The 23,937-nt window shown below is 47.1% G+C and overlaps 1 protein-coding gene across 2 annotated transcripts in view; it reads right to left on the bottom strand.

The window, feature by feature from the left end:
* Positions 1–23,937, bottom strand: part of RSU1 (Ras suppressor protein 1) — a 223,794-nt gene that overhangs the window by 53,322 nt on the left and 146,535 nt on the right. The window contains exon 9 of one of the 2 annotated variants that reach the window (XM_016150643.2): positions 14,649–15,545. The exons of the other annotated variant lie outside the window; for it this stretch is intronic. Coding sequence (XP_016006129.1) covers positions 15,443–15,545 — 103 coding nt within the window. The 3' untranslated portion in view covers positions 14,649–15,442. Of the gene's footprint in view, positions 1–14,648; positions 15,546–23,937 lie in introns of those variants that run through there. 2 annotated transcript variants of the gene reach the window in all.

The raw sequence follows: 23,937 nt of genomic DNA, 5'->3' as shown, positions 1-23,937 counted from the left end.
TTCCTATACCAATTTCCATGTACTTCAAAAAAAAAAAAAAAAAAAAAAAAGCGAACCTCCTGAGGTACAGAGGGAAAAAGTATGGAACCATTTGTTATTTTGGACACAGATGCTTCCAACTGAGGGAGGACATTAAAATGTTTTAAGAAACACAGCCTTTGAAATCCAGCAATAGATTCACATCTGTAACAGACTCTCCCGTAATGTGAACCCCCTCCATCAACGCGGAACCCTTTTGTGACTCTGTAGGCTTCAGATCCCACCCCCCCACCCCCGGGCACCTTTTTAAATAGTAGAATTTAGCTACAGCCTCTACTTGCACCGCACACAGATCCAAACACAAAATTTTGGTCGACGACAGCATTCTATAAACGTCTGCCATTTCAAACCTTTCTGTCGAGAAGAGGGTGAACGTACACACTTGCTTTGCTCTACATTCCCAGAAGAGGTTTGACACCAAACTCGCGAAGTGCTTTGTGCCCCTAACAGGAGGGTTTCGGCTGATACGGCTGGAAATCCAATACGACTTAACCTCACTGGCCTGTCCAAAAAGGAGTTGCGATGGAGGAGGCTTAATGACCATGTACCGTTCCTTCGACTAATCCTGGATGAAAACGTGACTCCACCATCCCTGCTGTTCATGCCCGGAATTATTTTATTGACATGCAGATTCTTAATGACCATCTTTCTGCTTGCTATGCTGGTCTTTCTCCTCAGTGTTATTCTGGTAGTTCTAGGCTTCTGACGCCCACGGTCCAGTCTACTCAAGGGTTTTCACTCCAACACCTTCGGAGACACTTATTTTTTCCAGCCGCCCCTGATTTTTCACTTATTCGCGTTCCCCCTTACTCAGGGAGAGCTGCTGAGGGCTTGCAGCCTTCTCTTGGAGCAGATGGAGGGTGAGAAGGGCCGGAAGAGAGAGCGAAGCTATAATTTGATATTCTGTGCATTTCAACCAGGCTGAATGTTTAACCCCCCCTGGAGCCAGGAGAAAGAGCGAGGAACTGAGACATGCAAACCTGTTGTTTAACACTATCGTACGATGCTGGGACTTGTGAAATTCAGGTGAAACAACGTCCACAAATCCAGGTACATATTAGGGGCCAGGTAAAATGGGAGACTGTACGCTTTGTCTTTCTACCTCTTTGTTACTTTGGGAGGGACACCTGGTCTCGACATAAACACACTGGCCGAGAGAGCTTGCTCACAGCACATGTGACTGTCAAGCTGGGTGAGGTGGATTTTTACTCAAATGCAGTTCTCCACTTCAGGCACTCTTCAAAATGCGTAAGAAACTACCAGGTCCATTTCAACAGTCTCTGACTGTACCTGAACTTTCTCTAGGTTTTTCCAATAAACGATGTCCATCTTTAGAAGGGTTTTAGCTTTATGTTGCTCTGATTACTAATAAAGGGGGTTTGTTTTTGCTTTGGGGGTTGTGTTTCCCTGCACCTCACAAATCTCTGGGGTTATCCGAATAAATATCCTGCTATGTCCCGTTCCGGGGATGGATGGGGCCTTCGAGTCGGCTGTGATTGGCTCCCGGCGGTTCAGCTCCCCTGGCGGTGACGGGGCTGAGGGCTCAGCGTCACGGCAGAATGACCAGCACGCCACGTTCTCAGGCCGCTGACGCTGCCCCTTTGGCGACTCTGAGCGCTCCCCGCATGCCGGCTCACCTGCCACCTGACTCCTCAGAGACGAGACGGGAGGGACGGGTGTCGTCATTCTGGCTTCTCAGGTGAGGGGAGCGAGGGGCAGCCCCGTGTGGTGAATACCTGAGCTCTGAGGTGGAGCGCCTCGGCGTACCTCTGTGGATGTGTTTCTCTTCTTCTTCTGTGTTTTACTAAATGATCCCCGAATTATGTCTGGACACCCTGATTCTTGTCCTGTTTTGCCACTAGCTGACCATGAAATTCTCGAATCTCTGGTATCTCCTGCCTTCTCCATCTCGTTGCCGGCCCGGTGCAGGGGGTAGATGAGATGGTCTCTGAAAACTGCCCGAATGAATTCTCCAAGCTCCTCTGAAATTCTGTTTTCACACTATAATCTTTTTTTTTTTTTTAAGAAGGCAGGAGGATGTGGGTAAGATGGTAATCCTTGATTTCCCAAAGCTTTGATTAAACTAAATTGGCTGAGTAGGGAACCGATATCTTTCTGCTTGTCTCCATATATAACGAACAGCATAAGTTGCTAACTATATGCAAGGAATCACTTCTTAGGAAAAATATGAAAAATGTAAATGTGGTAAGCATTCTTTTATAATGCATACAGATGATCTCTACAAAGTCGGTGATCTCTCTTCTCTTGCAGTCAGAAATCATAAAGGAAAAAAAAAATAATCAATGTGCTGTCGGAAGGGTTAGTGCCCTCGAAGAGTAAAATGGCAAAAAAAAAGTTCTGAGGGATATCGCCGATCGACTCAGTGTGATGATTTGGTGTGTAGTCTTACTCTGCTGTCTGTAAGTGGCCCTGCGTTTATGACAGTTTGTTGTTAAATGATGTCGCAATGGGGAACTTAATTTGTACTAACTGATCTTCCTGGTAAAACAAATTTTACTTTTTTTTTAAAGTTACTGGCCAAAACCACCAGATGAAACATCACCCGGTCAGTTTTCAGTTTCCTAGAAAGACTTTTTCCGGATGGACACACCAAGCTGTGGGGCAGAACGGCTGCCACGTTGCCGAGGCCGGTAGAAGAATTACTGGCAACAATGACCTTGGCTCCCACCCAGCAAAGTGGCCTGACAAAGCCCGCGGTCCAGGTGCTGCTGAGCCAAGGCAGCTGGGACATCTGTTCTCCGCTTCTCCAAAGTGGCCTTCGACGTCCACATCAGGTCGCATGAAATGTCTATTTCGGATCCTTCGGTGGACTCTGTCTGGGCTCTTAAGGAAGGCCAAGCTCCATGCGATGGCGGAGAAAGCCCTGTTTGCTTACTGCTTATGGTTCTAGCCCCGGGACAGAACGAGGCACGCGGTGAGCCTTCCACGAACATCTGCTGGACGAACGATCAAAAACCCCCTGCGAGCTGGTCCCTGCTCGCCTCGCCCGCCTCTCCACTCCTCCCGTCTGAGAAATGCCCCAATTCTTCTGCTTGAGGCTCCAGCCTGAGCTCTCTTCCCCTCTTCTCGTCTGGCGGGCTTTTACTTCCCTTCGGACAAAACCACTCTCCCGGGTCTTCATCTGTGATGGTCTCATCTGATTTGGTCCCTCGAATTAGTCTTCTTACAGCGAAGAGTTCTTCTCTTTCATTGGATTATCAAATTGGTAGTTATACAATTTATACAATTCTTTGTGTGCATATTAGTTTACAGATGGTGTTTCCAGTTTGACTAGACTATTAAATTCCACGAGGGCAGGGATGGTTTCTGCTTTGTATAAAACTGCGTACTCCATAACTAGCACAGTGTTTATGACGTAATGCATGCTCAATAAATATTTTGTTATGTTAGAGAAACCATCAGCACGGTAAAATTAAATGTATATGTTTTTAAGTATTTAGTGCGTGTAAATAATTTTTTAAAAGGGTGGGCAGTGAAAAGTCAGTCCCCAGTTTCTATCCAAAGAGTCGACCTCTGCTGTGGTAAACGCACATCCTCCCGGAGATAATCTGAGGATGAGTATGTATTCTACATATATCCACTAACGGTTCTTTGATCAATGAGTTAATGATTCACTTCTATTATCACTAACCACTGTGGAAGTTTTTCAGGGGGGCAGCTGGATGAGAGCTTTTCAATCTGTGTGAAACTATATAAAGTTAGCCTTACCTAGGCAACAAGAAAAATATAATTTGTCAGTGCAGAAAAAAAAATAGAATTTTTCATATTGATTCTTCTTGTCTTTGTTTATAGCGCTGGATCAGAAAATACGTATGAACACAGAATGTCATCTAACACCTATAATAGAACAAGGTTTCTTTAATGAGGTAACCGAAAAGGTTTTCTTTCCTCAGAATTCCATTTTTAGTCTTTTCTGCTGCAAAAGCAGCTACCCGATGAAACCGGAATCACTGGGGTTCTTGACTGGGGACCTGGGGCACGGGTAGGAACGGGGTAAGGCATCTCCCTAAGCATGTGTGGGACTCAGTGTCCAGGCCGGCGCACTGGACCCCGGGGCGCTGACCACACACTTTCTGGGTCGGCCAACGACAGGACGAAACCGCAGGCGGCCTCGCTCTGCTCTGGCATCTCCCTGCAGACCAGAGGGGCAGCGGCAGCCGGCCTCACCGTGCAGCAGAGCGCACGTCCCGGGCTGCTTCTCGGGGCCCGTGTTCCTTGCCTGCGGCTGCTGGGACCACCTCGATGGCTGACACCCACAGAAATGCGTTCTCTCACAGCTCTGGAGGTGGGAAGCCCAAAACCCGGGTGCCAGCAGCGGCTGCTCCCTGGGACTCTGGGGGAGCGCCCCCTCCCCTCGCCTTTTCCAGCTTCTGATGCTGCTGGAAATCCTGGCGGGGGGCGGGGCGGGGAGGGTCATTCCACTGTCCCCTGGCCTGCTTTCTCTCGTATCCCCTGTCCCCATGTCATCACATGGCCTTTTTATAAGGAAACCAGTCATTGGACTTGGGGGCAGTATGACTTCATTTTAACTTAATTAATGACCTATGCAAAGACTACTTCCAAATAAGTCGCACTGTGAGGTTCCGGGGGACATGAAGCTTTAGGGGGACCCTATTCGACCCAGCCTGGCACCCAGGGCGGACGACGTATGTCCAAGGAAAGCCCATGCCAAAGCCTCCACACACGTGGGCAGTCAGACCCGCAGCAGCCTCTTCCCGGCCCGCGGGCACCCAGGCGTCTCCCAGTGTGTCCTCCGCACGCCTGCAATTTAAACCGCCCCGTCCCACGCCGCCTGCTTTCAGATCCTGCGTGGTTCCTGCTGCCCTCGGCCAAATCCTTTCCATCGCGAACCCTGCCAAGACAGCAGCGAAGCTCGAGCCCGCGCCGGGGTCTTCGATGGTTGGACACTCTCAAGTTCAGACCACGTCTCAGGCAGGGTCTTCCCTGACGGATGCTGTGGTCTCGCAGCTGGTCTCTCTGCTAAAATCCCAGATGCACGGCGACGAATCCGGCAGCCCACCCGGGCAGCGAGACCGTCTGCCCGACGTGGCAGGGATGCTCTGGGAGGCGCCCCGGCGGGGATCCGAATGGACCGGGCTGCTCCGCCCGCCTCCCGCAGCTTGCCAGCCAGCGGAAGCTGCCTTCCTCCCGACCAGCCAGCCAGCCCTGCTGACAACACCTGCTCAGAAAACACGTCGGCTTCCAGGCGCACTGGGAGGTAGAGGCATCAAGACGGCGCCTCCAGGGGCAGAGACGGCGAGGCCGGTGGACGTGGGAACGGAGATGCTCTCTGGGGCCAGACAGCACGCGGCTGAGCAGTGTGCACTGTCAGCTGTGTGACCGGTGGCCAGGGGCTGACACACTCCCTAAACAGCAGGTGCTGAGCAGTTTTCCTAATCCGAGGTCTTTTCTGATAGCACTGCGTTCTAACCCAACCCTGAAAACTGATTACGTGTACCGCCCGATTCTTCAGACAGATAAGCCTCTCCATTAATAAAATGAGTGTAAATGCTTAGGTAACATAGCAACAAGACATCAGAAGTACTCAGTGGAGACGGCGTTCATTCTCCCGACAATACCTGTGTCTAATATGCTCCAGGTACTCTGCCAGGTATGAGGGCCCGGGGTGAGTACCATGGGGTCTCTCCTCGGTCTCTGAGCCTCTGAAAACAAAGACACAGGGGTGCCCGCCATGCCAGCCAAAATGGCCTGGAAACAAAGCCCAGAGCCACTTACGACCTATTTCAGGGGGGACTGCTCTTTGGCCGTGTCAGGTGAGAGAATCCCCTTTAGAATAAAATCTTTCCTTGATGGGACAGTGTGTGAAGTGATGCGTTTCCGGATGAGACAGGAAAAGGGCAGAGCAATTCTCAGGAGTGAGGCGTATCTGTTTGGGTCAATACATCACGCGGCCATCAGAGAGATGCTGTCACCCTACCAAGCACGGGAATGGAGGCGGTAGAAACCAAAGGGCCAGCACGTACGGAACGGGACGATGCTTCACTAACCTGGCTGTCATCATGGGCTGACTTTAATGTGTTAATAAAATGGACATTTTAAGAACTCGAATGCAGAAATTGCAATTTAAGAGGCAACGGGAAGAGAACCTGTTGTCTTTTGGAGGCACGAAGGGATTCTTGCTTAGCAGCAGAGTGACAATGTGGGATTGAGGAAAGGATGATCAATCGCTCTAGAGTCAAAAGCAACTTCTTTCCCATCCTTGCTCTACAACTTACAAGCTTTTGACCCTTAAGGAGGTTCCGTAACTGCTCTGAGGCAAAATTTCCCATAAAATGAAGAGGGCACTGAGTGAGAACAAAAGAAAACGTGAAGGACCGATACGTGGAAGTCCCTCAAAATATAAGAGCTACAGTAACACGAAGCAAATTAAGGAAAAAATTAAGCAATGGCAAGTTATCCAATTCTATTATGTATAAGAATGAAGAGATAATATCACAAAATATTCATATGCAATAATAGAAAACAGACATTTTTAAAGAGTACAGGGGTCTCTGAAGATAAATGACAGACAGACATACACACATACGTGTGATTTTATGACTAATTACATATGTGTAGTAGGATACTGTGATCATATTCTAGATGGAGAGAGATGCATATGAATGGCTAATGCCTAATGTGAGGTCACAAAGTGTCCAGGTAGAAGAGAAACCAGTAATACTTTGGCTGCCAGTCCCGCCATCTTTAACCATCTCCCAGAGAAGTATATTTTGGTGAAGATCTACAGATTCTTTTGAAATTGACTCACGTGGACCAGAGCCTTTTGGACGCAACACTGGACTCAAGACAGGTAAGTTTGGGCGCAGGGCCATTCCAGTTCAAGCTCCGACACAAGAAATCCATAATTATTTAAGGAAGGTTTTTAAGTAATTAAGTATGCAACAAATGTCATTATAAGAGAAGCCAGAAGTCAGGTAAATGTTCGTTTGAACTTTTACAGGGTTAAATCTCAGTGATAATACTCAGAGGTTATTTTTCCCTCATGGAAATCTGGTTCGGGTAAAGTGGCCTCATGTCATGAAGTAGAAAACCCTAAAGGACCATATAAGATTTTCCCCTTCCTTCTTCCTTAATGCCATTTGGCCTTATACGATCCACATGACGATAGTACTGAATTTCATTAAACAAATATTTATGGCGCTGCCACCGTTCTAAGTGCTGGGGGGGTGCATAACAGTTAATTATCAGTGAACCTTCTCTGCAAAGTGCCAGATAGTGAATATTTCCAGCTGTGTGGGCCAAAACGTGTGACAGTCTCTGTGACGACGAGCCAGCCCGGCTGCGGCAACACAGACAAGGAGCCAGAGACGACACGTCAGCGATGGACGTGACTTTCTTTACGGAAACAGGCACGGGGCCCAGTTTGCAGCTCGCCTTCCGCAGGCAGACGTCATTCTACGACGACGGAACCTGCACTCTGGGGGCGGGAGACAGGCGGCGATCAAAACGAGCTGCCTTGTAAAACGGGGTGGTCACGCAGGCCTTACTGCGAAAGCGACTTTTTCTTTATTTATTTAAATTAGTTTCAAGTATACGGTACCTTGGCTAGCCATCTATATAGTTCATAAAATGATCCCCCCAATTGCTCCCTCCCTCCCCTGGCCCTCCACCTAGCCATCGTGTTAATGCTGACTGCATTCCCTCTGCCGTGCTCCCCATTCCCGTGACCATCTATCATCTACTAATTTGTACTTCTTTAACCCTTCACCCCATTCTCCCAGCACCCCCAATCCTCTCCCCTCTATTGTCAAATTATCCACTATACTTGGGAGTCTGTTTTTGATTAGTTTGTTCTTTTCGTTCCTTAGATTGAGTGAAATAAGTCAGAGAAAGATAGATACCATACGATTTCACTTATATGTGAAATCTAGGAAAGTGACTTTTTAACGAAGATCTGAGGTGGGTGAGGGAGTTGTCCTCGGGAGGAGCACCCTCTGGGGACAAAAGCCCTGAAGTGGGGAGACCCCGGAGGCCAGCGCGGTGGGAAGGGGGTGAGCATGGAACGCAGGAGGAGGACGGGGAAGGCGGATCACGCGCGGCTGTGCAGACCGGGGTGGCCGGGGCCTAAGGAAAACCCCGACGGGAGATGCTGAGCAGAGGTGTGTTCCGGGGTCTGTGTTCAAAGGATCGCTGTTAAACACAGACGGCAAGAGAGCAGGAGTGACAGCCGGCGGCCGCTGCGGCACCCTACAATACTCCGGGGGGGGAGCGAGGGCGCCCTGGACCAGGGGGGAGGGAGATGGTGTGTGAAGGCCACACTCTGGTCACCGCTGGAAGGTAGAGCCCAGAGATTCTGTAAAAAGTACGTGTGGGATCTTATGATTATGAAGCTTTGCTACAAACTTAACTGCCAGAGACTTAGCTTTGCAATTCAATGTAACAAATAAGCATTGAGAACTTATTGGGATGTGACTGTTAGTGAGGGTGCAAACAGAAAGTTAGGGTCAGCTTCTGTACAGTATCTCAGCAGTTAATTACTGGCACAGTGATTGAGACAACCCGATTCCTTCTGGAGTATGATTTTCCTTCTACGTCTATTCCAACTCATCGTAGGGAGGATTTACCAATGCAAAGTGGTTTCCAACTCGATTTTATTCCACAGAGTCAATCTGATGTGACTCCAGGCCAGTTGCTTACTTCCTACAGAAAACATACCCCAGTGTGGGTTCCACAGGTGACAGGTGTGCGGTAATAGTCAGTGAAAACGTGATCCTGCGGTCAAATGGTCCTGCGCACCACCGCCCCTTCTCGGAGGTTCAAAATAAAGTCTCTGCGACCTTGCAGGAAAAAAACCAAAACTCTACTATGACCCTCTCTCTCCAACCCTAACCTTTTCCACTCGCTTCCACCTTGTCTACTTGTTCCTAGATAACTGAAAAATAATCAAGGCCCATGATACACAGAATATTTATCTTGTAGCAAAGAGAAACACTTCTCTTCCAGATCTCAGAACCACTGCGCAATCCCCGAACGATGCGCCCCGCCCGCCTCTCACAAGGTCTGATGTGGCTACGCGCATGGGAGTATTTCACGCGCCACCTCTAAGGTGTCCGGGTCCTGGGCACGGCCACTGTGTCACATAAAGAGAAGCCCGAGGAAAAAGATTTCGAACAAGGAATAAAAAAGGCACAAGGGTTCCCACAGAGGCTAAGTGCACTGGAGGAGAGGTTCCCTTGGGAAACTGAAAGGCATGGCCCACGGCCACCAATCTCATCGTTGTGCTGAAAAGGTCAGGTTATTTCTGTTAAAAAGCTACCTTTTGGAGAGCATGATGTCACCAGGATGGCAATATGGGTCATTTCTGACTTTGTGTCCCCTCACAAGAATAACATCTACAAGTTATTAATGGATGAGACTCCACTGAGAAAATCCCAGGACACGGGGTGAGGCTGAAGCATCCCCTGCGCCTCAGAGACCGAGACAGACGATACTAGAAAGGTAGGCTGCCTTGTCCCTCCCCCTGGCAGGCACAGCGCCACGCTGAACTTGAAGTCAGCAGAAGGAGGGAAATAATGAAGATCAGAGGAGAAATACATGAAATAGAGAACAGGCAAACAATAGGAAAGATTAACCAAACTGGGAGCTGGTTCATTGAAAGCATAAATAAAATTGACAAACCTTTAGTTACACGAACCAAGAAAAGACAGAGAGGACCAAAATCAACGCAATGACAAATGAAAGAGGAGATATTGTAACTGACACCACAGAAAAATGAACATTAGAAGCTACTAGGCACAACTATACTCCAGTGAGCCGGACAACCGAGAATAGAAAAATTCTTAGAAACACACAACCTACCAAGAATAAATTAGGACAAAATAGGAAATAGGAACAGACCTGTTACTAGTAAAGAGAATGAATCAGTAAAAATAATTTTTGAAAAATCAACAAAGGAAAGCCCGAGACCAGATGGCTTCACTTGTGAATTTTACCGAACATCGAAATAAGAATTAACATCAATCTTTAAACTCTTCCAAAAACTCAGGGGAAAGAACACTCCCAAACTCATTTTATGAGGAAACCATTACCTTGAAAAGGACACAAGAAAACTACAGGTCGACATCTCTGATGAATACACGTGAAAAAGTCTCAATAAAATACTAGCAAACTGAATTGAGCAGCACATTAAAAGGATCTTCACCAACATCGAGTGGCCTTCATCCCTTAATGCAAGGATGGTTCAACAGACACAAGTCAATAAATGTACACATCACATTAATAAAACAAAGGGGAAAATCCACATGATCATTTTAATAGATGCAAAAAAGCGTTTTACAAAACAACATCCATTCGTGGTAAAACCTCTTAACAAATTAGGTATAAAAGGAACAGATCTCAACATAATGAATATCATATATGATAAGGTCATAGCTAAAATCATACTTACAGATAAAAAGCTTTTCTTCTAAGATCAAGAAAAAGATAAGAGTGCTCACTCCCACCACTCCTATGTAAAATACTACTAGAAGTCCTAGTCAGAGCAATCGGGCAAGAAAAAGAAATGTGTCAGAATTGGAAAGAAAAAAGTAAAATTGTCTCTATTTGCAGACAATCTTTACATAAAAAGAATCTTAAACACTCTACTCAAAACTGATAGTTAATCAATAGATTCAGTACAGCTGTAGGATACAAAATTAACATGTAAAGTCAGTGACATATCTGTACAGTAACAAGGAATAATCTGAATAAGAAGTTAAAAAAATCTCATTTAAAACAACATCAAAAACAGTAAGATACTTAAGCATAAATTTAATCAAGAGTTAAAGATCTCTATACTAAAAACTGTAAGACATTGATGAAAGAAATTGAAATAGACATAAATAAATGAAAAGGTATCCTGTGTTCATGGGTTGGAAGAATTAACATTGTTAAAATGTTGACACTACCCAAAGCAGTATACAAATTTAATGCAATCCATATTAAGATTCCAATGGCATTTTTTATACAAGTAGAAAAAAATCATCCTAAACTTTATATTAAACCACAAAGGACCCTGGATAGCCAAATACATCTCAAGAAATAAGAACAAAACAGGAGGCATTGTACTTCCTGATTTCAAGCTATATTATAAAGCCACAGTAATCAAAACAGAATAGAAAAAGAAAAAAAAAGATCAATGGAACAGAACTGAGAGCTCAGAAATAAACCCCTGCACATATGGCCGACTAACATTTGACAAGGACGCTGAGAATATGCAATGGAGAAAACACTGTCTCTTCAAAAAAATGGTGCTGGTAAAATTTGATATTTGCATGTAAAAAAATAAAACCAGACCTCTATCTCACTCACAAAAATTAACTAAAAATGGATCAAGACTTATAAAGACCAGAAACCATAAACTTGGCTTCCTGACATGGTCCTTGGCAATGATTTCTTTAGATATGACATCTAAAGCAACAAAGCAAAAAATAAACAAGTGGGACTGTGCCATCTTAAAAATTTCTGCACAGCAAAAGAAACAATCGACAAAAATGAAAAGACAACCTAGCGAATGGGAAAAAGACATTCGCAAGCCATAAGGGGTTAAAGCCAAATTACATAAAGAACTCATACAACCCAACACCGATAACACAAATAATCCAAATAAAGAAGTGGCAAAGTACCTGAATAAATATTTTTCCAAAGAAAGATTAAAAAATGGCCATCAGGTACATGAAAAAGTGCTCAACATCACTAATCATCAGGGAAATGCAAATTAAAACCACAATAGGATCTTAAAATTAGAAGGCGAGTTCCAAGTTTTAATACAAAGAACTTTTTTCCCCTTGGGGTGGGGGGGAATACAATGTCACCTCATGCCTGTAAATGATTATCATAAAAAAAGATCAGAGATAACAGAATGCCGGTGAGGATGTGGAGGAAAGGGACTCCTCATGCACTGTTGGCGGGAATGTAAACTGGTACGGCCACTATGGAAAACAGTATGGAGATTCTTCAAAAAATTAAAGATAGAATTAACATATGATCCAGCAATTCTGCTTGTGGAAATATAGCTGAAGGAGATGAAAAAACTATGTCCCAGAGATATTTGCACCCCCGTCATTAAGGCAGTAGTATTTACAATTATCAAGACATGAAAACCACCTCAGTGTCCACTGAGGCATGAACGGTAAAAGAAGTTGTGGTACATAAATACAATAGAATATTACTCAGCTACACGAAAATGAGGAAACCCTCCCATTTACAAACACAGTGATTGACTTTGAAGACATTACGCCATGGGAAACAAGTCATACAGAAAAAGACAAATCTAGTACGACCTCACGTACTTGCGGAATCTTAAAAAAAAAAAAATCATAAAAAGGAAATATTTGTGGTTGCCAGAAGCAGAGGATGAGGAGGAGAACTGAATACTGGTGATCAAATTATATAAGGAATTCATACAACACCAAAAAAGCAATCTGAGTAAAAATGGGAGGAGGACTTGAATAGAAATTTCCCCCAATGTGACATATAGATGGCCAATAGACACACGACATGACTAATAATCAGGGAAATGCAAACTAAAACCACAATGAGACATCACCTCACGGCTGTCAGAATGGTTTTCATCAATAAATGAATAATAAGTGCCGATGAGGATGTGGAGAAAAGGGGACCATCATCGTTCACTGTTGGTGGGATGGTCAATTGATGCAGCCACTATGGAAAACAGCAAGGAGGATCCTCAAAAATTAAAAATACAGGTGCCATACAATCCAGAAATTCTACTTTTGGGTATTTAACCGAAGAAAACAAAAGCATTAATTCAAAAAAAATACAGGCACCTGTATGTTCACGGCAGCATTATTTACAAGAGCCAAGAGTTCGAAGCAACATAGACGTCCATCAACAGATAAATGGATAAAGATGGTGGTGTGTGTGTGTATGAATATAGAAATATTACTCAGCCATAAAAAAAGAATAAAATCTTATCATTTGCAACAACATGGATGGACCTAGAGGGTATTATGCCAAGTGAAAGTCAGACAGAAAGAGAAATACCATGATTTCACTTATACGTGGTATCTGAAAAAAAAAAAAAAAAAAAAAAAGAATAAATGGAAGGAACTAAACACACCCACAGATAAAAGTTAAGTTGACGGTTGCCAAAGGAAAATGGATGAAGGATGGGAATTTAAAAACAGAATTAACATGGTAAAAATTGAATCAGAGACACCAAAAAAACAAAATTCTTTAAAAAAAAGTTCATAATCTTTTATTCCATTCTTTTACTCTCCCCAGTTATCAAAACTAGTACCTTCAAATAGAAATATCTTTTTGCATAAAAAGTATTGCTACTTTCAAATTGCTGTCACTTATATAGAAATTTATATCCCCAATGGCAGTGCATAAGAATGATTATCTCCTGTTACTCCTCTAGCCCTTAATACTATCTTGAAATATTTGCACACTTTTCATTGTTACACATTTCTTATTTTTGCTTTTTTTTTTTTATTACTAACGAGTCTGGATTTTTCCCCACATTTATGTATATTACACATCTCTCTAGAGTGTTCATCTTTTAAAAATTATTCACGATCGTATACTCCTACATTTTTACTAAATATCACATATATTCTATTTCGCTTTGTTGCTAGTTTAATTTTAGATGACGTCTTTACAGTTAACAATAAGAAAAGCATAGTTCTTTCTCCCGCAATTTCACAAGCTAAAAAAAAAAAATCAATTTAAAATTTTAGGCTGAAGCAAAGGTTGCGCCTAGAAAAATTATATCGACCCCACCCCCAACCAGGTGCAGCAAATGTCCTATCGGCAAGTGATCCAGAAATGAGAAGTGCAGATCTTGATCGGCAGCCTCTCTGATTCAAACATTTCCTAAGCAGCTCAGGAATTTTTGTGTTTTGATGCTGGCTTTTTTACAGAGTCCTGTGGTCCTGGTCTACAGCGTTCACACGTGGACCCGCCGCCATCCGTCTGAGAGTACGTCACATCTCCACACACCGTTTGTTTCCGGGCATTTTGGCGCCGGCAGCCCTCTTAGTTAGCACAAAAATTCTGCTGGGATGTTTTCACTTACATGCATGTTACTGCTGCTAAGAACAAAACTGTCTATCACAGCTGCTAAACAATCGGTCGCTGAATGACTCTGCAAATGCAGTTTCCACACGGGTGTGGTGTACAGTGTGCAGATTTACACAACTTCTCTGGTATCACTGAAATCCCTTAGAAGAATGCTTTGCTAGGAGCCAGTTTCCTGCAGACAAGAAACACGAGTGTTTTTTTCTCTCTCCCGTTTCACAGCTCTTGACTACCAGCCATGGGCAGAAGTCATCATTTCTTCAGCTGAGAAACGCTGCTTTCCAAAAACCTTTGGCAGAAGCTCCCGGAGATTTGTTTTTCTCCTCCTTCCTAATTTAGCAAGTCTTCAAAGAAAAAAAAAAAAAAAAACTGACAAATCGATCTGAAAAGAAACTAACTTTAATTTTGCATTTTTTTCATGGAAAGTTTCAGGGTTTATCACCTACAACCAATAAAAGTGGACAAGGTTAATTTTGGAAAAAAGTGTAAACAAAAATGTGCATACACTCCAAGGTCAAATTGTTCTTTATTCAAGACGCGACACGTTGTGCAAATTCAAGATTTTATTAAAATCATATGTGACGAAAGTTAACATAATATCTCAGTGGTGAAGGAAAATTTTTAATAAGGCAAAAGAACGAGTTACGTGAATAAACAGAAGCGTGAACAGTGCTGTGACATTTAAACGATTACGTGATTTTAATTATGCTTTTGATAAGCAGCAGCTTTACAAGCATCTATTCAAGGAGCTGAAATCAGGGCCTACTACGGAATTAGCAGTTGAATCAGAGCTTTGTTTCCTGCCTTTGGTAATTTTTAAGGTAAGAAAGGGTTTTTAAAACTTATAAAAATCTACTACCAACCAAAAGGAATTAAAAGATAAAAACTGGTAAGCAGTAGGAAGAAAAAATGAAAAGAAACACACACGCGCACTCACACACACTCAGAGACGCACACTGTACAGCTGACCCTTGAACAATGTGAGGGTTGGGGTGTTGCCCCTTACACAGTTGAAAATCCACATCTAACCTGACGCCCCAAAAACTTTACTGCTAATAGCCTCCTGTCTATTAATGTGAACAGTCCGTTAACACCTATTTTGTATGTTATATGTATTAGTTGCTGTATTCTTACGCCAAAGTTAGAGAAAAGAGAATCTTAAGAGAAACATTAGGAATATACGTTCGCAGTATTTATTGAAAAAAATCTGCATCTAAGTGGACCCACTCCGTCCAAACCCACACTGCTCAAGGGCCAACCGTAACTGATGGTGGGGCAGAGCAAGAGAACAGAAGCGAGAATGAGTGAAGTGACCGCAAGTCCAGCCCACGCCAACCCCTTATTTGTTCTTGGCCGCCAGGGGCTTCCGGCTGATCTTTTTCGTTTTGTCATTATTTTTCTTCGGCGGTTCTGGATTTGCCTGCATGTGTCTGCCGTAGAGACTGAAAAGAGAGAGGGAGAAACCGTGAGATGTACCTTACTAACACAGGACTAGCTTCATCGGTAGAGATTTAAACAACAGATTCATGTCCAGGGATATTCGGCAAGCCACAGAAGACCAAGACGTCACTTCTGCTTTCTCTGGGTCATACACTGTGTTTTAGAATTCAAAATTGTCTTACAAGCACACACAGAATGCTCCATGAGGTCCAAGTCTGGACAAGTCTCTTGGAATTTCACACTCCTTGGGCAGGCTGTGCAAACAGCAGAGCGAGGCTCGGGACTGTGAGGACGGACCGTGCGCAGCCCAGCCACTCCAGACGGAAGCTCCAACGGCCGTGTGTGTTTAAGTCGACAGTGACAAAAACTGGGTCGAACTGAAGAGATCGAGTGTCCACTTAGTGAAAAGTGAGCATCATGCCTGGCCCAAAAGCCCAGGGGCTGGATAACGCGACAGAGAGCAATGGCGTCCAAGCTCATGCTGGCATCTCACCCATGATTGATAGTGCTGGGGTAGCGGCCACACATCAACGTCATGTTAATAAGCACCGCTGATTAAATGTTGACAAAGTGCCCTATGATTAAGGCCGATGGCATTCATCGCACAGCAAACTAGCTCCGTGGCGGAGAGGACTGAACTGAACAGCACATAGTAATTAATTGGTAATTTATGAGTAATTCTGATTAAACTAAATTAAAAGCCACCCTAAAATAAAGACGGCTCAACCTCAACTCCCCTTATTGATATAATCGTGTCCCCAAGAGAGCCTGGCAGGTGTCTCAGGTTCCAGAGGAAAGGCACTGTCCGACTCCGCCTGCGGCAACCGCGCTGTGCTAAACGAACGAGGGTCGCCGTGAGGACCGACGCCCCTGCAGGAGGCGCCCCTTGCCCCACGGTCCGCTCAGCAGTCAACGCCCTCTCCTGCTGTCTGCATTCGGCCAGGTGCACGGTGCGGCACCGCGTGGCATGTACCGGTGCTCCCGCCGACCCTGGGGTGGCCGGGCTGAGGGCTGGACCTGGCTCACAGAGTTGGCCAACCGACAGAGAGCTTAGGGAAAGCTGGACACTAGGGTTCTGACAGGTGCTCCAGAGGCTTCCAGGCGTCTCCGCAGAAGGGCCTGGGCAGGTTCCACCAGCAGTGACCGTAAAGATGGGTGTCTGTGCCCCAGGAGTTTGAAACACAGAGTCTGACTCGCAGCAGACAACCTGCGAGCTGGAGAACGCACGTCCAGCCAGATACTGGGCCTGCTTGGTGGGCAATGGGGAGGGCCACTTCCTGGGTCAAGAAAGTACCATGTGCCCCAGACAGGTTACAACAGAGCCTGCAGGTTAGCCTTCGGTTCTGTAGCTGGCTGACACTTTCTGCTAATCTAATGGAGAGAGAGGTGCAGGCCCACCCAGCCTGACTGTGGGCCACCCTGCGCCCCCACAGGAACAACGCCTCCTCCCTCGAGAGTCTTTAAACCCACAGAGCCTCCTCCCTCCACATTTCAAAAAGTGCCAAATTTCCCTGAAGTCCCTGCCATGGACACCGGGGCCCTGGATCCGAGGTTCTTTACCAGGAAAGAACACAGGAAAGTCCAGCCAGTCCTGCCTCACTGCTGTGGGGACGTCCCTGTCCCAATCGCCAAAACCTGTGGTCGCCACCTCACATGGCGAGAGGGAGTCTGCAGCGGTGACTACGTTAGGGATCCTGAGATGGGAAGCCTACGCTGCGTGATCTGGGGAGAGGATCTCGCCTGTGTGTCCCCTTCCTTCTCCCATCCCCACTCATCGTCTCTCCCAGGCATGTCCCTCAGCCGGGGATGGGGGTGGGGGTAAACTTGGCAGACTCGCAGACTCCGAGGCTGGATTCCTCACTACATTCGCACTCTCTGAAACATCCGCCCTCCCCAGCCCTGCCCTTTTCCTCCCAGGGTGCCCCTCCCCAAGCCTGGGGCTTAGTGGGACTGGGGGACCTGGCCCCGAGGGAAGGCCCTGGTCTCCAGGCTCCTCCCACCTGGCAGTAAGACAGCGCTAGTTCACAGGGCCCTAGGGTCTTCAGTTACACAGCTTCCTAAAAGCTTCCCGCTCCTCTCTTGTCTGCAAGCCCTTATCCCCCAAAGGGAACAAACATACATGTTCTGTCTCACAGACATCGTCGACCTGCGAAGACTACGAAATATGCAGAAATACAACACTGTGGTTCACGCACTTGGAACCCCAAGGTGGTATCACCAAAAACGAGGTCGGAGGGAGGAGAAGGGCCGTCTGCGCACCCCGTCCGGAGCGGGCAGGCATGGAAGGCTCCCCTGCGAGGGGTAGAGGTCACCTGGGCCCTGACGGTGATGATCTAGCAAGGTCCTTTCAGAAGGGGCGCAAAAGCCAGCAAGGCTCCTCTTTTGAGGAAGGAAACAAAATGTTCCAATGTTTCCATTCCTGCCTTTTTAGATGCAGACCCCACTGTGTGCCTGAACTTCCCGGGGCCACACAGCAGGTCACTGGCAGGGGCCGGAGGGACAGCAGTCCTGGACTTGCTATTTATATCCTGGCTTTTCCACTTACTAGTTGTTGACTCCGGGCAAATGATTAGCATCCCTCACCCCCACCGTGCCTCAGTTTCTCCATCTGTAAGAAACAATGTGGTTTTCCTCGTAGGGTGGCAGCAGTAGTTAAATAAGCCGGCACCATGGTGAACCTATTCCAAGTGGCCAGCAATTAATCGGAGTGATTACAGATAATTATACGATGATTCCTTTACTTCTTTAGAGCTTTCTCCTCTTAAAAAAAAAAAAAAATGACATGGTATTTTCTATCAATGCCAACCCCCCAAGCATCTCTGGAAGAAAGGTTTTCGTCCCCTTTGAAGAAAGAACTAAGGCCGAGCTAAACGCAGCACTTCCGTGGTGAGTCACCGCGGAGCCGGGGTGACGCTGCCCTTCTTTCTGCGCCTGATCCTCTCGCCCCTGCAGCTGTGTGGGCAGATGCAAGTCGGCACTCCGCTGAGCAGCTGTTCCCACGCGGAGACGCCGCTGTGGCAGGGAGGGAAGGACCAGCGTCTCCATTCCTGGCTCTCGCAGGGATGAGCCCCGAGGCCTCCACTCTAAGAGGGGCACGCACAGCACTGGCCCCCCAAATGTCCACACCCTAACCCTTGAAACCTGTGAATATGCTACACTGCAGAAGGGACTCTGCAGAGGTGATAAAGTGAAGGATCTTGAGCTGGAAAGATGAACCTGGACTGGCCAGGCGGGCGCAGTGGAATCGCATGGGTCCTTAGCAGAGGGAGACAGGGGAGTCTGAGTCAGAGGGAGATGTGAACCTGGTACCCTGCTGGCTTCAAAGACGGAGGACGGGGCTGCCAGACAAGGAAGGCAGGCAGCTTCCAGAAGCTAGAAAGGCGAGGAGATGCACTTCCCCCTAGAGCCTCCAGGGGCAGCAAGCCTGTGGACACCGTGACCTCAAGGCTGTAAGATAACACATTTGTTTTGTTTCAGCCGCCAAGTTCATGGTAATTTGTTACAGCAACAATAGGAAACTCATGCTGTACCTGAACCTCTCTGGTCTGTACACATGGCAGTCTGTCAGGAAGATTCTGCTTCATTTCGACAGAACAAAAAAAAGAAAGAAAGAAAGAAAGAAATTTCTGGGGTAGCAGCTCACTAAAAAGAAGGAAAAAGTAAAAACTACGTTTCAGAAATGGCACAAAGCTTTGTCCAAATGAACAAACTGAACCATTTCTACCAGAAGAACGGAAGTCATTGGGACACCTGCCCCCTGTCCACAGAGGTGAAGACTAGACGACCCCGGCCCCTTCCACTCTCTGAGGCCAACACTCACGGGCCATGTGCTGAACGTATCTGGGATTAACTTACAGAGGGCCGTAGAGGGTCACTGAGTGATGACGTGGAGAGGTCAACGGCACGGACAGAAGTTTCATCACGTGCAGTTCCTGAGGGGGGCGGGGGGGGACACGCCACACCACGTGGGGCGGAACCAGGGCCGCTCAGGAGGCAGACGAAGCGGCGAGCCCGCAGGTCGGCTTCACGGGAAGGACTGGGCGAGGCGGAGCAGGCGGTTCACGCGAGTTCAGGTCGGGGCGGCGTGAGTGATTTCGGGGGGCTCAGGGCAACAGGGTTGGTCTCTAGCTGCCCGTAACTGGGAACAGCGGAAACACTGTCTTGGTGAGAGTGAGCTGGGTGAGGACGTGGCTGAGGGCTGAGGCTTTGCCGTGGGTGGTGTGCGCTGAGGGGCACACTCGCAGCAGGCTGCCCGCTATCCCGGGGGGTAGCTAGCCCTCGGCGGGGCAGTCTCTCCCCACCCAGCACGACCGCCCGCCGTCTTTGGAGTTCTGCCCTCCTGACAAGCCCGCATCCTCCCGTGATGGACTTCCCCCTCAGGACCTGGTGACACAGCTTCCCTCGCTGGGCCCGTCCCTTCTACCTCGTCCACCTGGGAAAATCCCAGCCATCCTCGAGAACCTGGCACAAGGCACGTCCCACACTAGCGCGTCCCCTCAGCCCTCTGTTCAGGTGGCACTTGTCCTGCCCTGCCCTGAGCACCAGGATTAACCCCCTCTGCACCCCCACACCCTGCCTGCTCCGAACAACGAGACTTCGGGAGAGAGGCCTGGTGTGCCGCAGCCTGACGTCCTCATCTGTAAGATGAGGATCCCAACCCCCGGCCACCTTGCAGGGCTTTGGTGACGACGCAGCCAGACGTGGGGACGGTCTCGTCTGGGCGGGCAGGCAGCAGGCGCCGCAGGATGACCACTGTCGCCGTGCGCTCTCTCGGAAGTCCGCGACGCGGGCTGAGTGAGGTGGCCAGTCCTTCCCCGTCTCAGACGCTGCCTCCGCGCACAGGGCAGTCCGATCCCTTCTAGAAAGGTTTCTGGCGGGCACGGAAATCCGGCCACGCCAGCTTGAAAGTGACAAAGGGAGCCTGGCTCAAGGTCACAAACGGGGCAGTCGCCGCTCACAGACAATCTGCTCGACCCAGAAAATGAAGGAAGCATATGGCGCAGAGTCACAGAAAACCTTCTCTACCCTGAAACCTGAGGTTTATAGATGCCATTTGGGAGGTGACTGAGAGCGGGGCAAACCGACGAGGAACAACCTAACGTGACAGGAGGGGATCAGCCTCGCTCGGGCGTCTGAGAGACAGGCTCTGTCGCTGCAGAGACTGCCCCAGGCGGGAGACGTCTGTGCATGCTCCCGCGAGCGGGCACTGCGGGGCCGCAAGGGCTCTCTCTCTGCTGCCCTTGTGAAACGGGCCCCGCCCTGCGCAGCCACCTGAAGAATCCCCGCCAATCGGCAGCCCCGGAGCAATCATGGGATGGCTCTGCGGACTGCTGGGGTCACCTGGCTGGGCCCTCCGAGGCGTCCTGTGCAAGCAGCCGGCCATCTGGTCACTGCGAGCGCCACGCAGCTGAACACTCTGGCCTGCTGACATCTAAGATCGCGCGGCACGAATTCCGGCCCGCCAAAATCGGCATGTATTTTTGTGACAAATATTATTATATTAAGCACAATGATGTGCTTAATTAACCTACTGTTGACAGGTTAATTTTATTTACTATGTGCGCCTTCGTTTTTTAGGAAAAGGATCTATGACTCTTACCGTTCCTGTTGGATCCGAGGGTCTCCTGAGGACCCGCGACGCCCTACATGGCTACAGTGCTGAAGACCGCGGTGGGCCACCCCATTCCTCCTTGAACATTTCCTCCCTTGGTTGCACTGCCCTACCTTGGCTCTTATTCTCTCTCCAGACACTTCTTTGGTCCTTGTATTTCTGCTGGCGTCTCTTCGCCTTCTCTCCCTAGAACGACCACCTGACTTCACAGCGTCAGTGATGATCTCTAAACAGTAGCTTTTCAAGTCACAGCCATCATCGACCCCTGCTGTGCCTTACTCCGACTGGGACACTCAGCTCGTAAACCCAGCCAAACCGCATAAGCGCTCCCTGCCCCAACGTCCACAGGGCTGAGCCTCTCCGTCTCCAGACCGTCGGGATCAAGGCTGAAGTTATTTTGACATCTGCATCCTTTTTGTGGCCACCACATGAATCGAGTGTGATTGGCACTTCCTCTACAATAGACATTCTTAGCCAGGGACCAGGGAAGGATCTGAACCTCTAAGTAAAACTGTATGCGTCCTTGTCAGCAAAAGAGAACACAGCTTTCGTCAGTTTCTCAAAGGATTCATAACTGAGCGGATTAGTCTGTCGCTTTATGGCGTGTGTTCTTACTTCCATCATCCTATGATTTTACCCATTCTCACTTTCTCCTACGGTATCGCATGGACACCAGATGATTAAAGTGGGCCCCTCTTTGCTCTCCCTGATGCTAAGCCACTCCCTCTTCTCGCAAGTCCTACGTGTGAGTGACAGAATACTTTCTCCTTGTCTTACGCACGGTGCCCACTGGATCAGGCACCCGGCCTGGTGCGTGGCACAGAACACTTAACGTGTCCAGCCCCATCTCTCTGTTCACTAACAGCCCCGACTACAAGTAACGCTGATCTGGAGGGTGGGTCGAGTGTGAATCCTGCCACCTATTAGCTGATTAACCTCAGAGCCCATCTCTTCCTAGAGTATCTTAACTGGAAAGTGGGAATATCTGCACATGTCTGCCTCGCAGCTGCTTCTGACAATCAGACTGGCTTCGGTTCACTCGAGTGCTGTGAAAAATACAGGCCCTGAATCAGTCCGAGGCCACCACTCCCTGTGGTCTGTTTCTTGCCGATCTGCGGCACTACTGCCTGGAATGCCTGCCTGGGTCCTTTCTGAAATTCGGATCCTATCTGTATTTTTATGGTCTTCACAGCACCCCTTACTCCCAATTCCTGCCTTCACAGAATCCTGTGGGATTTATCAGGATTTCGCCATTAGGTCCTTGATGACACACACAGTGATTCCGGCTCCTGGCTTGTTGTTTTGAAATACCAGTGCAGTGCCTTGATAGAGACACATCACGATTGCGGCTACCATTCCCTCAACATTCACTGTTACAACAATCCAACCAAGCAGAGGCTTTCATTACCTTCATTTTTCAAATGAGGACACAGAGGCTTAGAAAGTTTAGGCCTGGATCAAACTCAGGCAATCACTCCCAAAGTTCACACTCTTAGTGGGCCAAGTTGTTCTGTCTCCCATCTTTTTGGACTTCTCAGTTTTGTCTTCTTAATAATAAGCCCGCCATTTTCTTAAGGTTGGGGACTGCAGACTTCACTTCTTTTGTGTTCCATACACTCGAGGCACTGCTAGAAGCACATTGTGTGCTATGTAAATATTGTGTTCCGGAATGCCAGGTATGAGAGGTACAATATGCTGTTCTTAAGTCATTTGCTCATGTCATCTGCCTCCCTCCTGTTGTTTTGGGTGTTTCCATGGAAAGTCCTTATACAGACCAAGAAAAGAACCAATTTTAAAATGTAAGTATATGGCCAGTGACAATAACGGAGAGAAATTATTTTGTTTATAATCTGTAATCTTATGGCGCGATGCTAAATTTAAAATCTCTGCAAATAAATCCGTGGACAAAGTGTGAAGCCGAGATTATTAATAAGCATTTGTAATATCTTTATTTATCCTATCTAGCAGCTATGAGGGGCTGGTGACAGAATCTTAGCACAGAAATTGCTGAATCTTAAAGGGGGAAAAAAATAACAGTTACCGGATCCCCATAAGAAGCCTCATTGATTCCAAAGGCAATGATTTTTGGAGATCAAACCTCCAAGCAATGGTTCCTTATAATTCACTGATGTCAGAACGTATCTTTCACGTTCACATTTCACATTATAACCCTCACTGCTCTGTCACCAACCCACAGCATTAAAACAAAAATACGAACAAATATGTACCAACGGCATCCATATAAATAGCCAAGAAAAATTCGTGGCTGACTTAGGACTGATGTTACGCTATACAAAAATCTAAAATATAAGGCAGATTTAAAAATACCCCTTATACTCTAGACTCGCTATCCGCCCTACTGAAGGGGAGAAATGAGGATTCTCTCAGAGCAAAACTCACACTCTCATGCACAAAAGAGGCTCATTAAACTTCATCATCCTGTCTACTCTAATGATGCTTTTACTTAATAAAAATTCCCCGAGCAGTTGCAAGGATATTAGGCAAGGTCTTTGGTTATGTATCAGAGGTCCGAGCTGTCACCAGCAAGCATGCGGTTCAGGGGTGTGGTCCCTGGGGAAGGAGCGAATACGGCTCTCACGGAATACGTGCAGAGAAAAATCAATAACTGCGACTTGCTTCCCTGGTTAAGCATTTAAGAAAAGAGGTAATCCTTTTAAATTAACTACGAAGTGCTAAATGGTGCAATTTCGAGAATAAACTAAAAAGCAAAAGAAAACAAGGCTAAGGGCTTTTTTTTTAGGTTTCCCAAACAAGCTATTTCC

Source organism: Rousettus aegyptiacus, unplaced genomic scaffold, assembly GCF_014176215.1.
Source record: "Rousettus aegyptiacus isolate mRouAeg1 unplaced genomic scaffold, mRouAeg1.p scaffold_m13_p_10, whole genome shotgun sequence".
In the NCBI taxonomy this organism is placed as follows: Eukaryota; Metazoa; Chordata; class Mammalia; order Chiroptera; family Pteropodidae; genus Rousettus; species Rousettus aegyptiacus.
The sequence above is the reverse complement of the archived record's forward strand: the minus strand, read 5'-3'. Positions and strand labels throughout refer to the sequence as shown.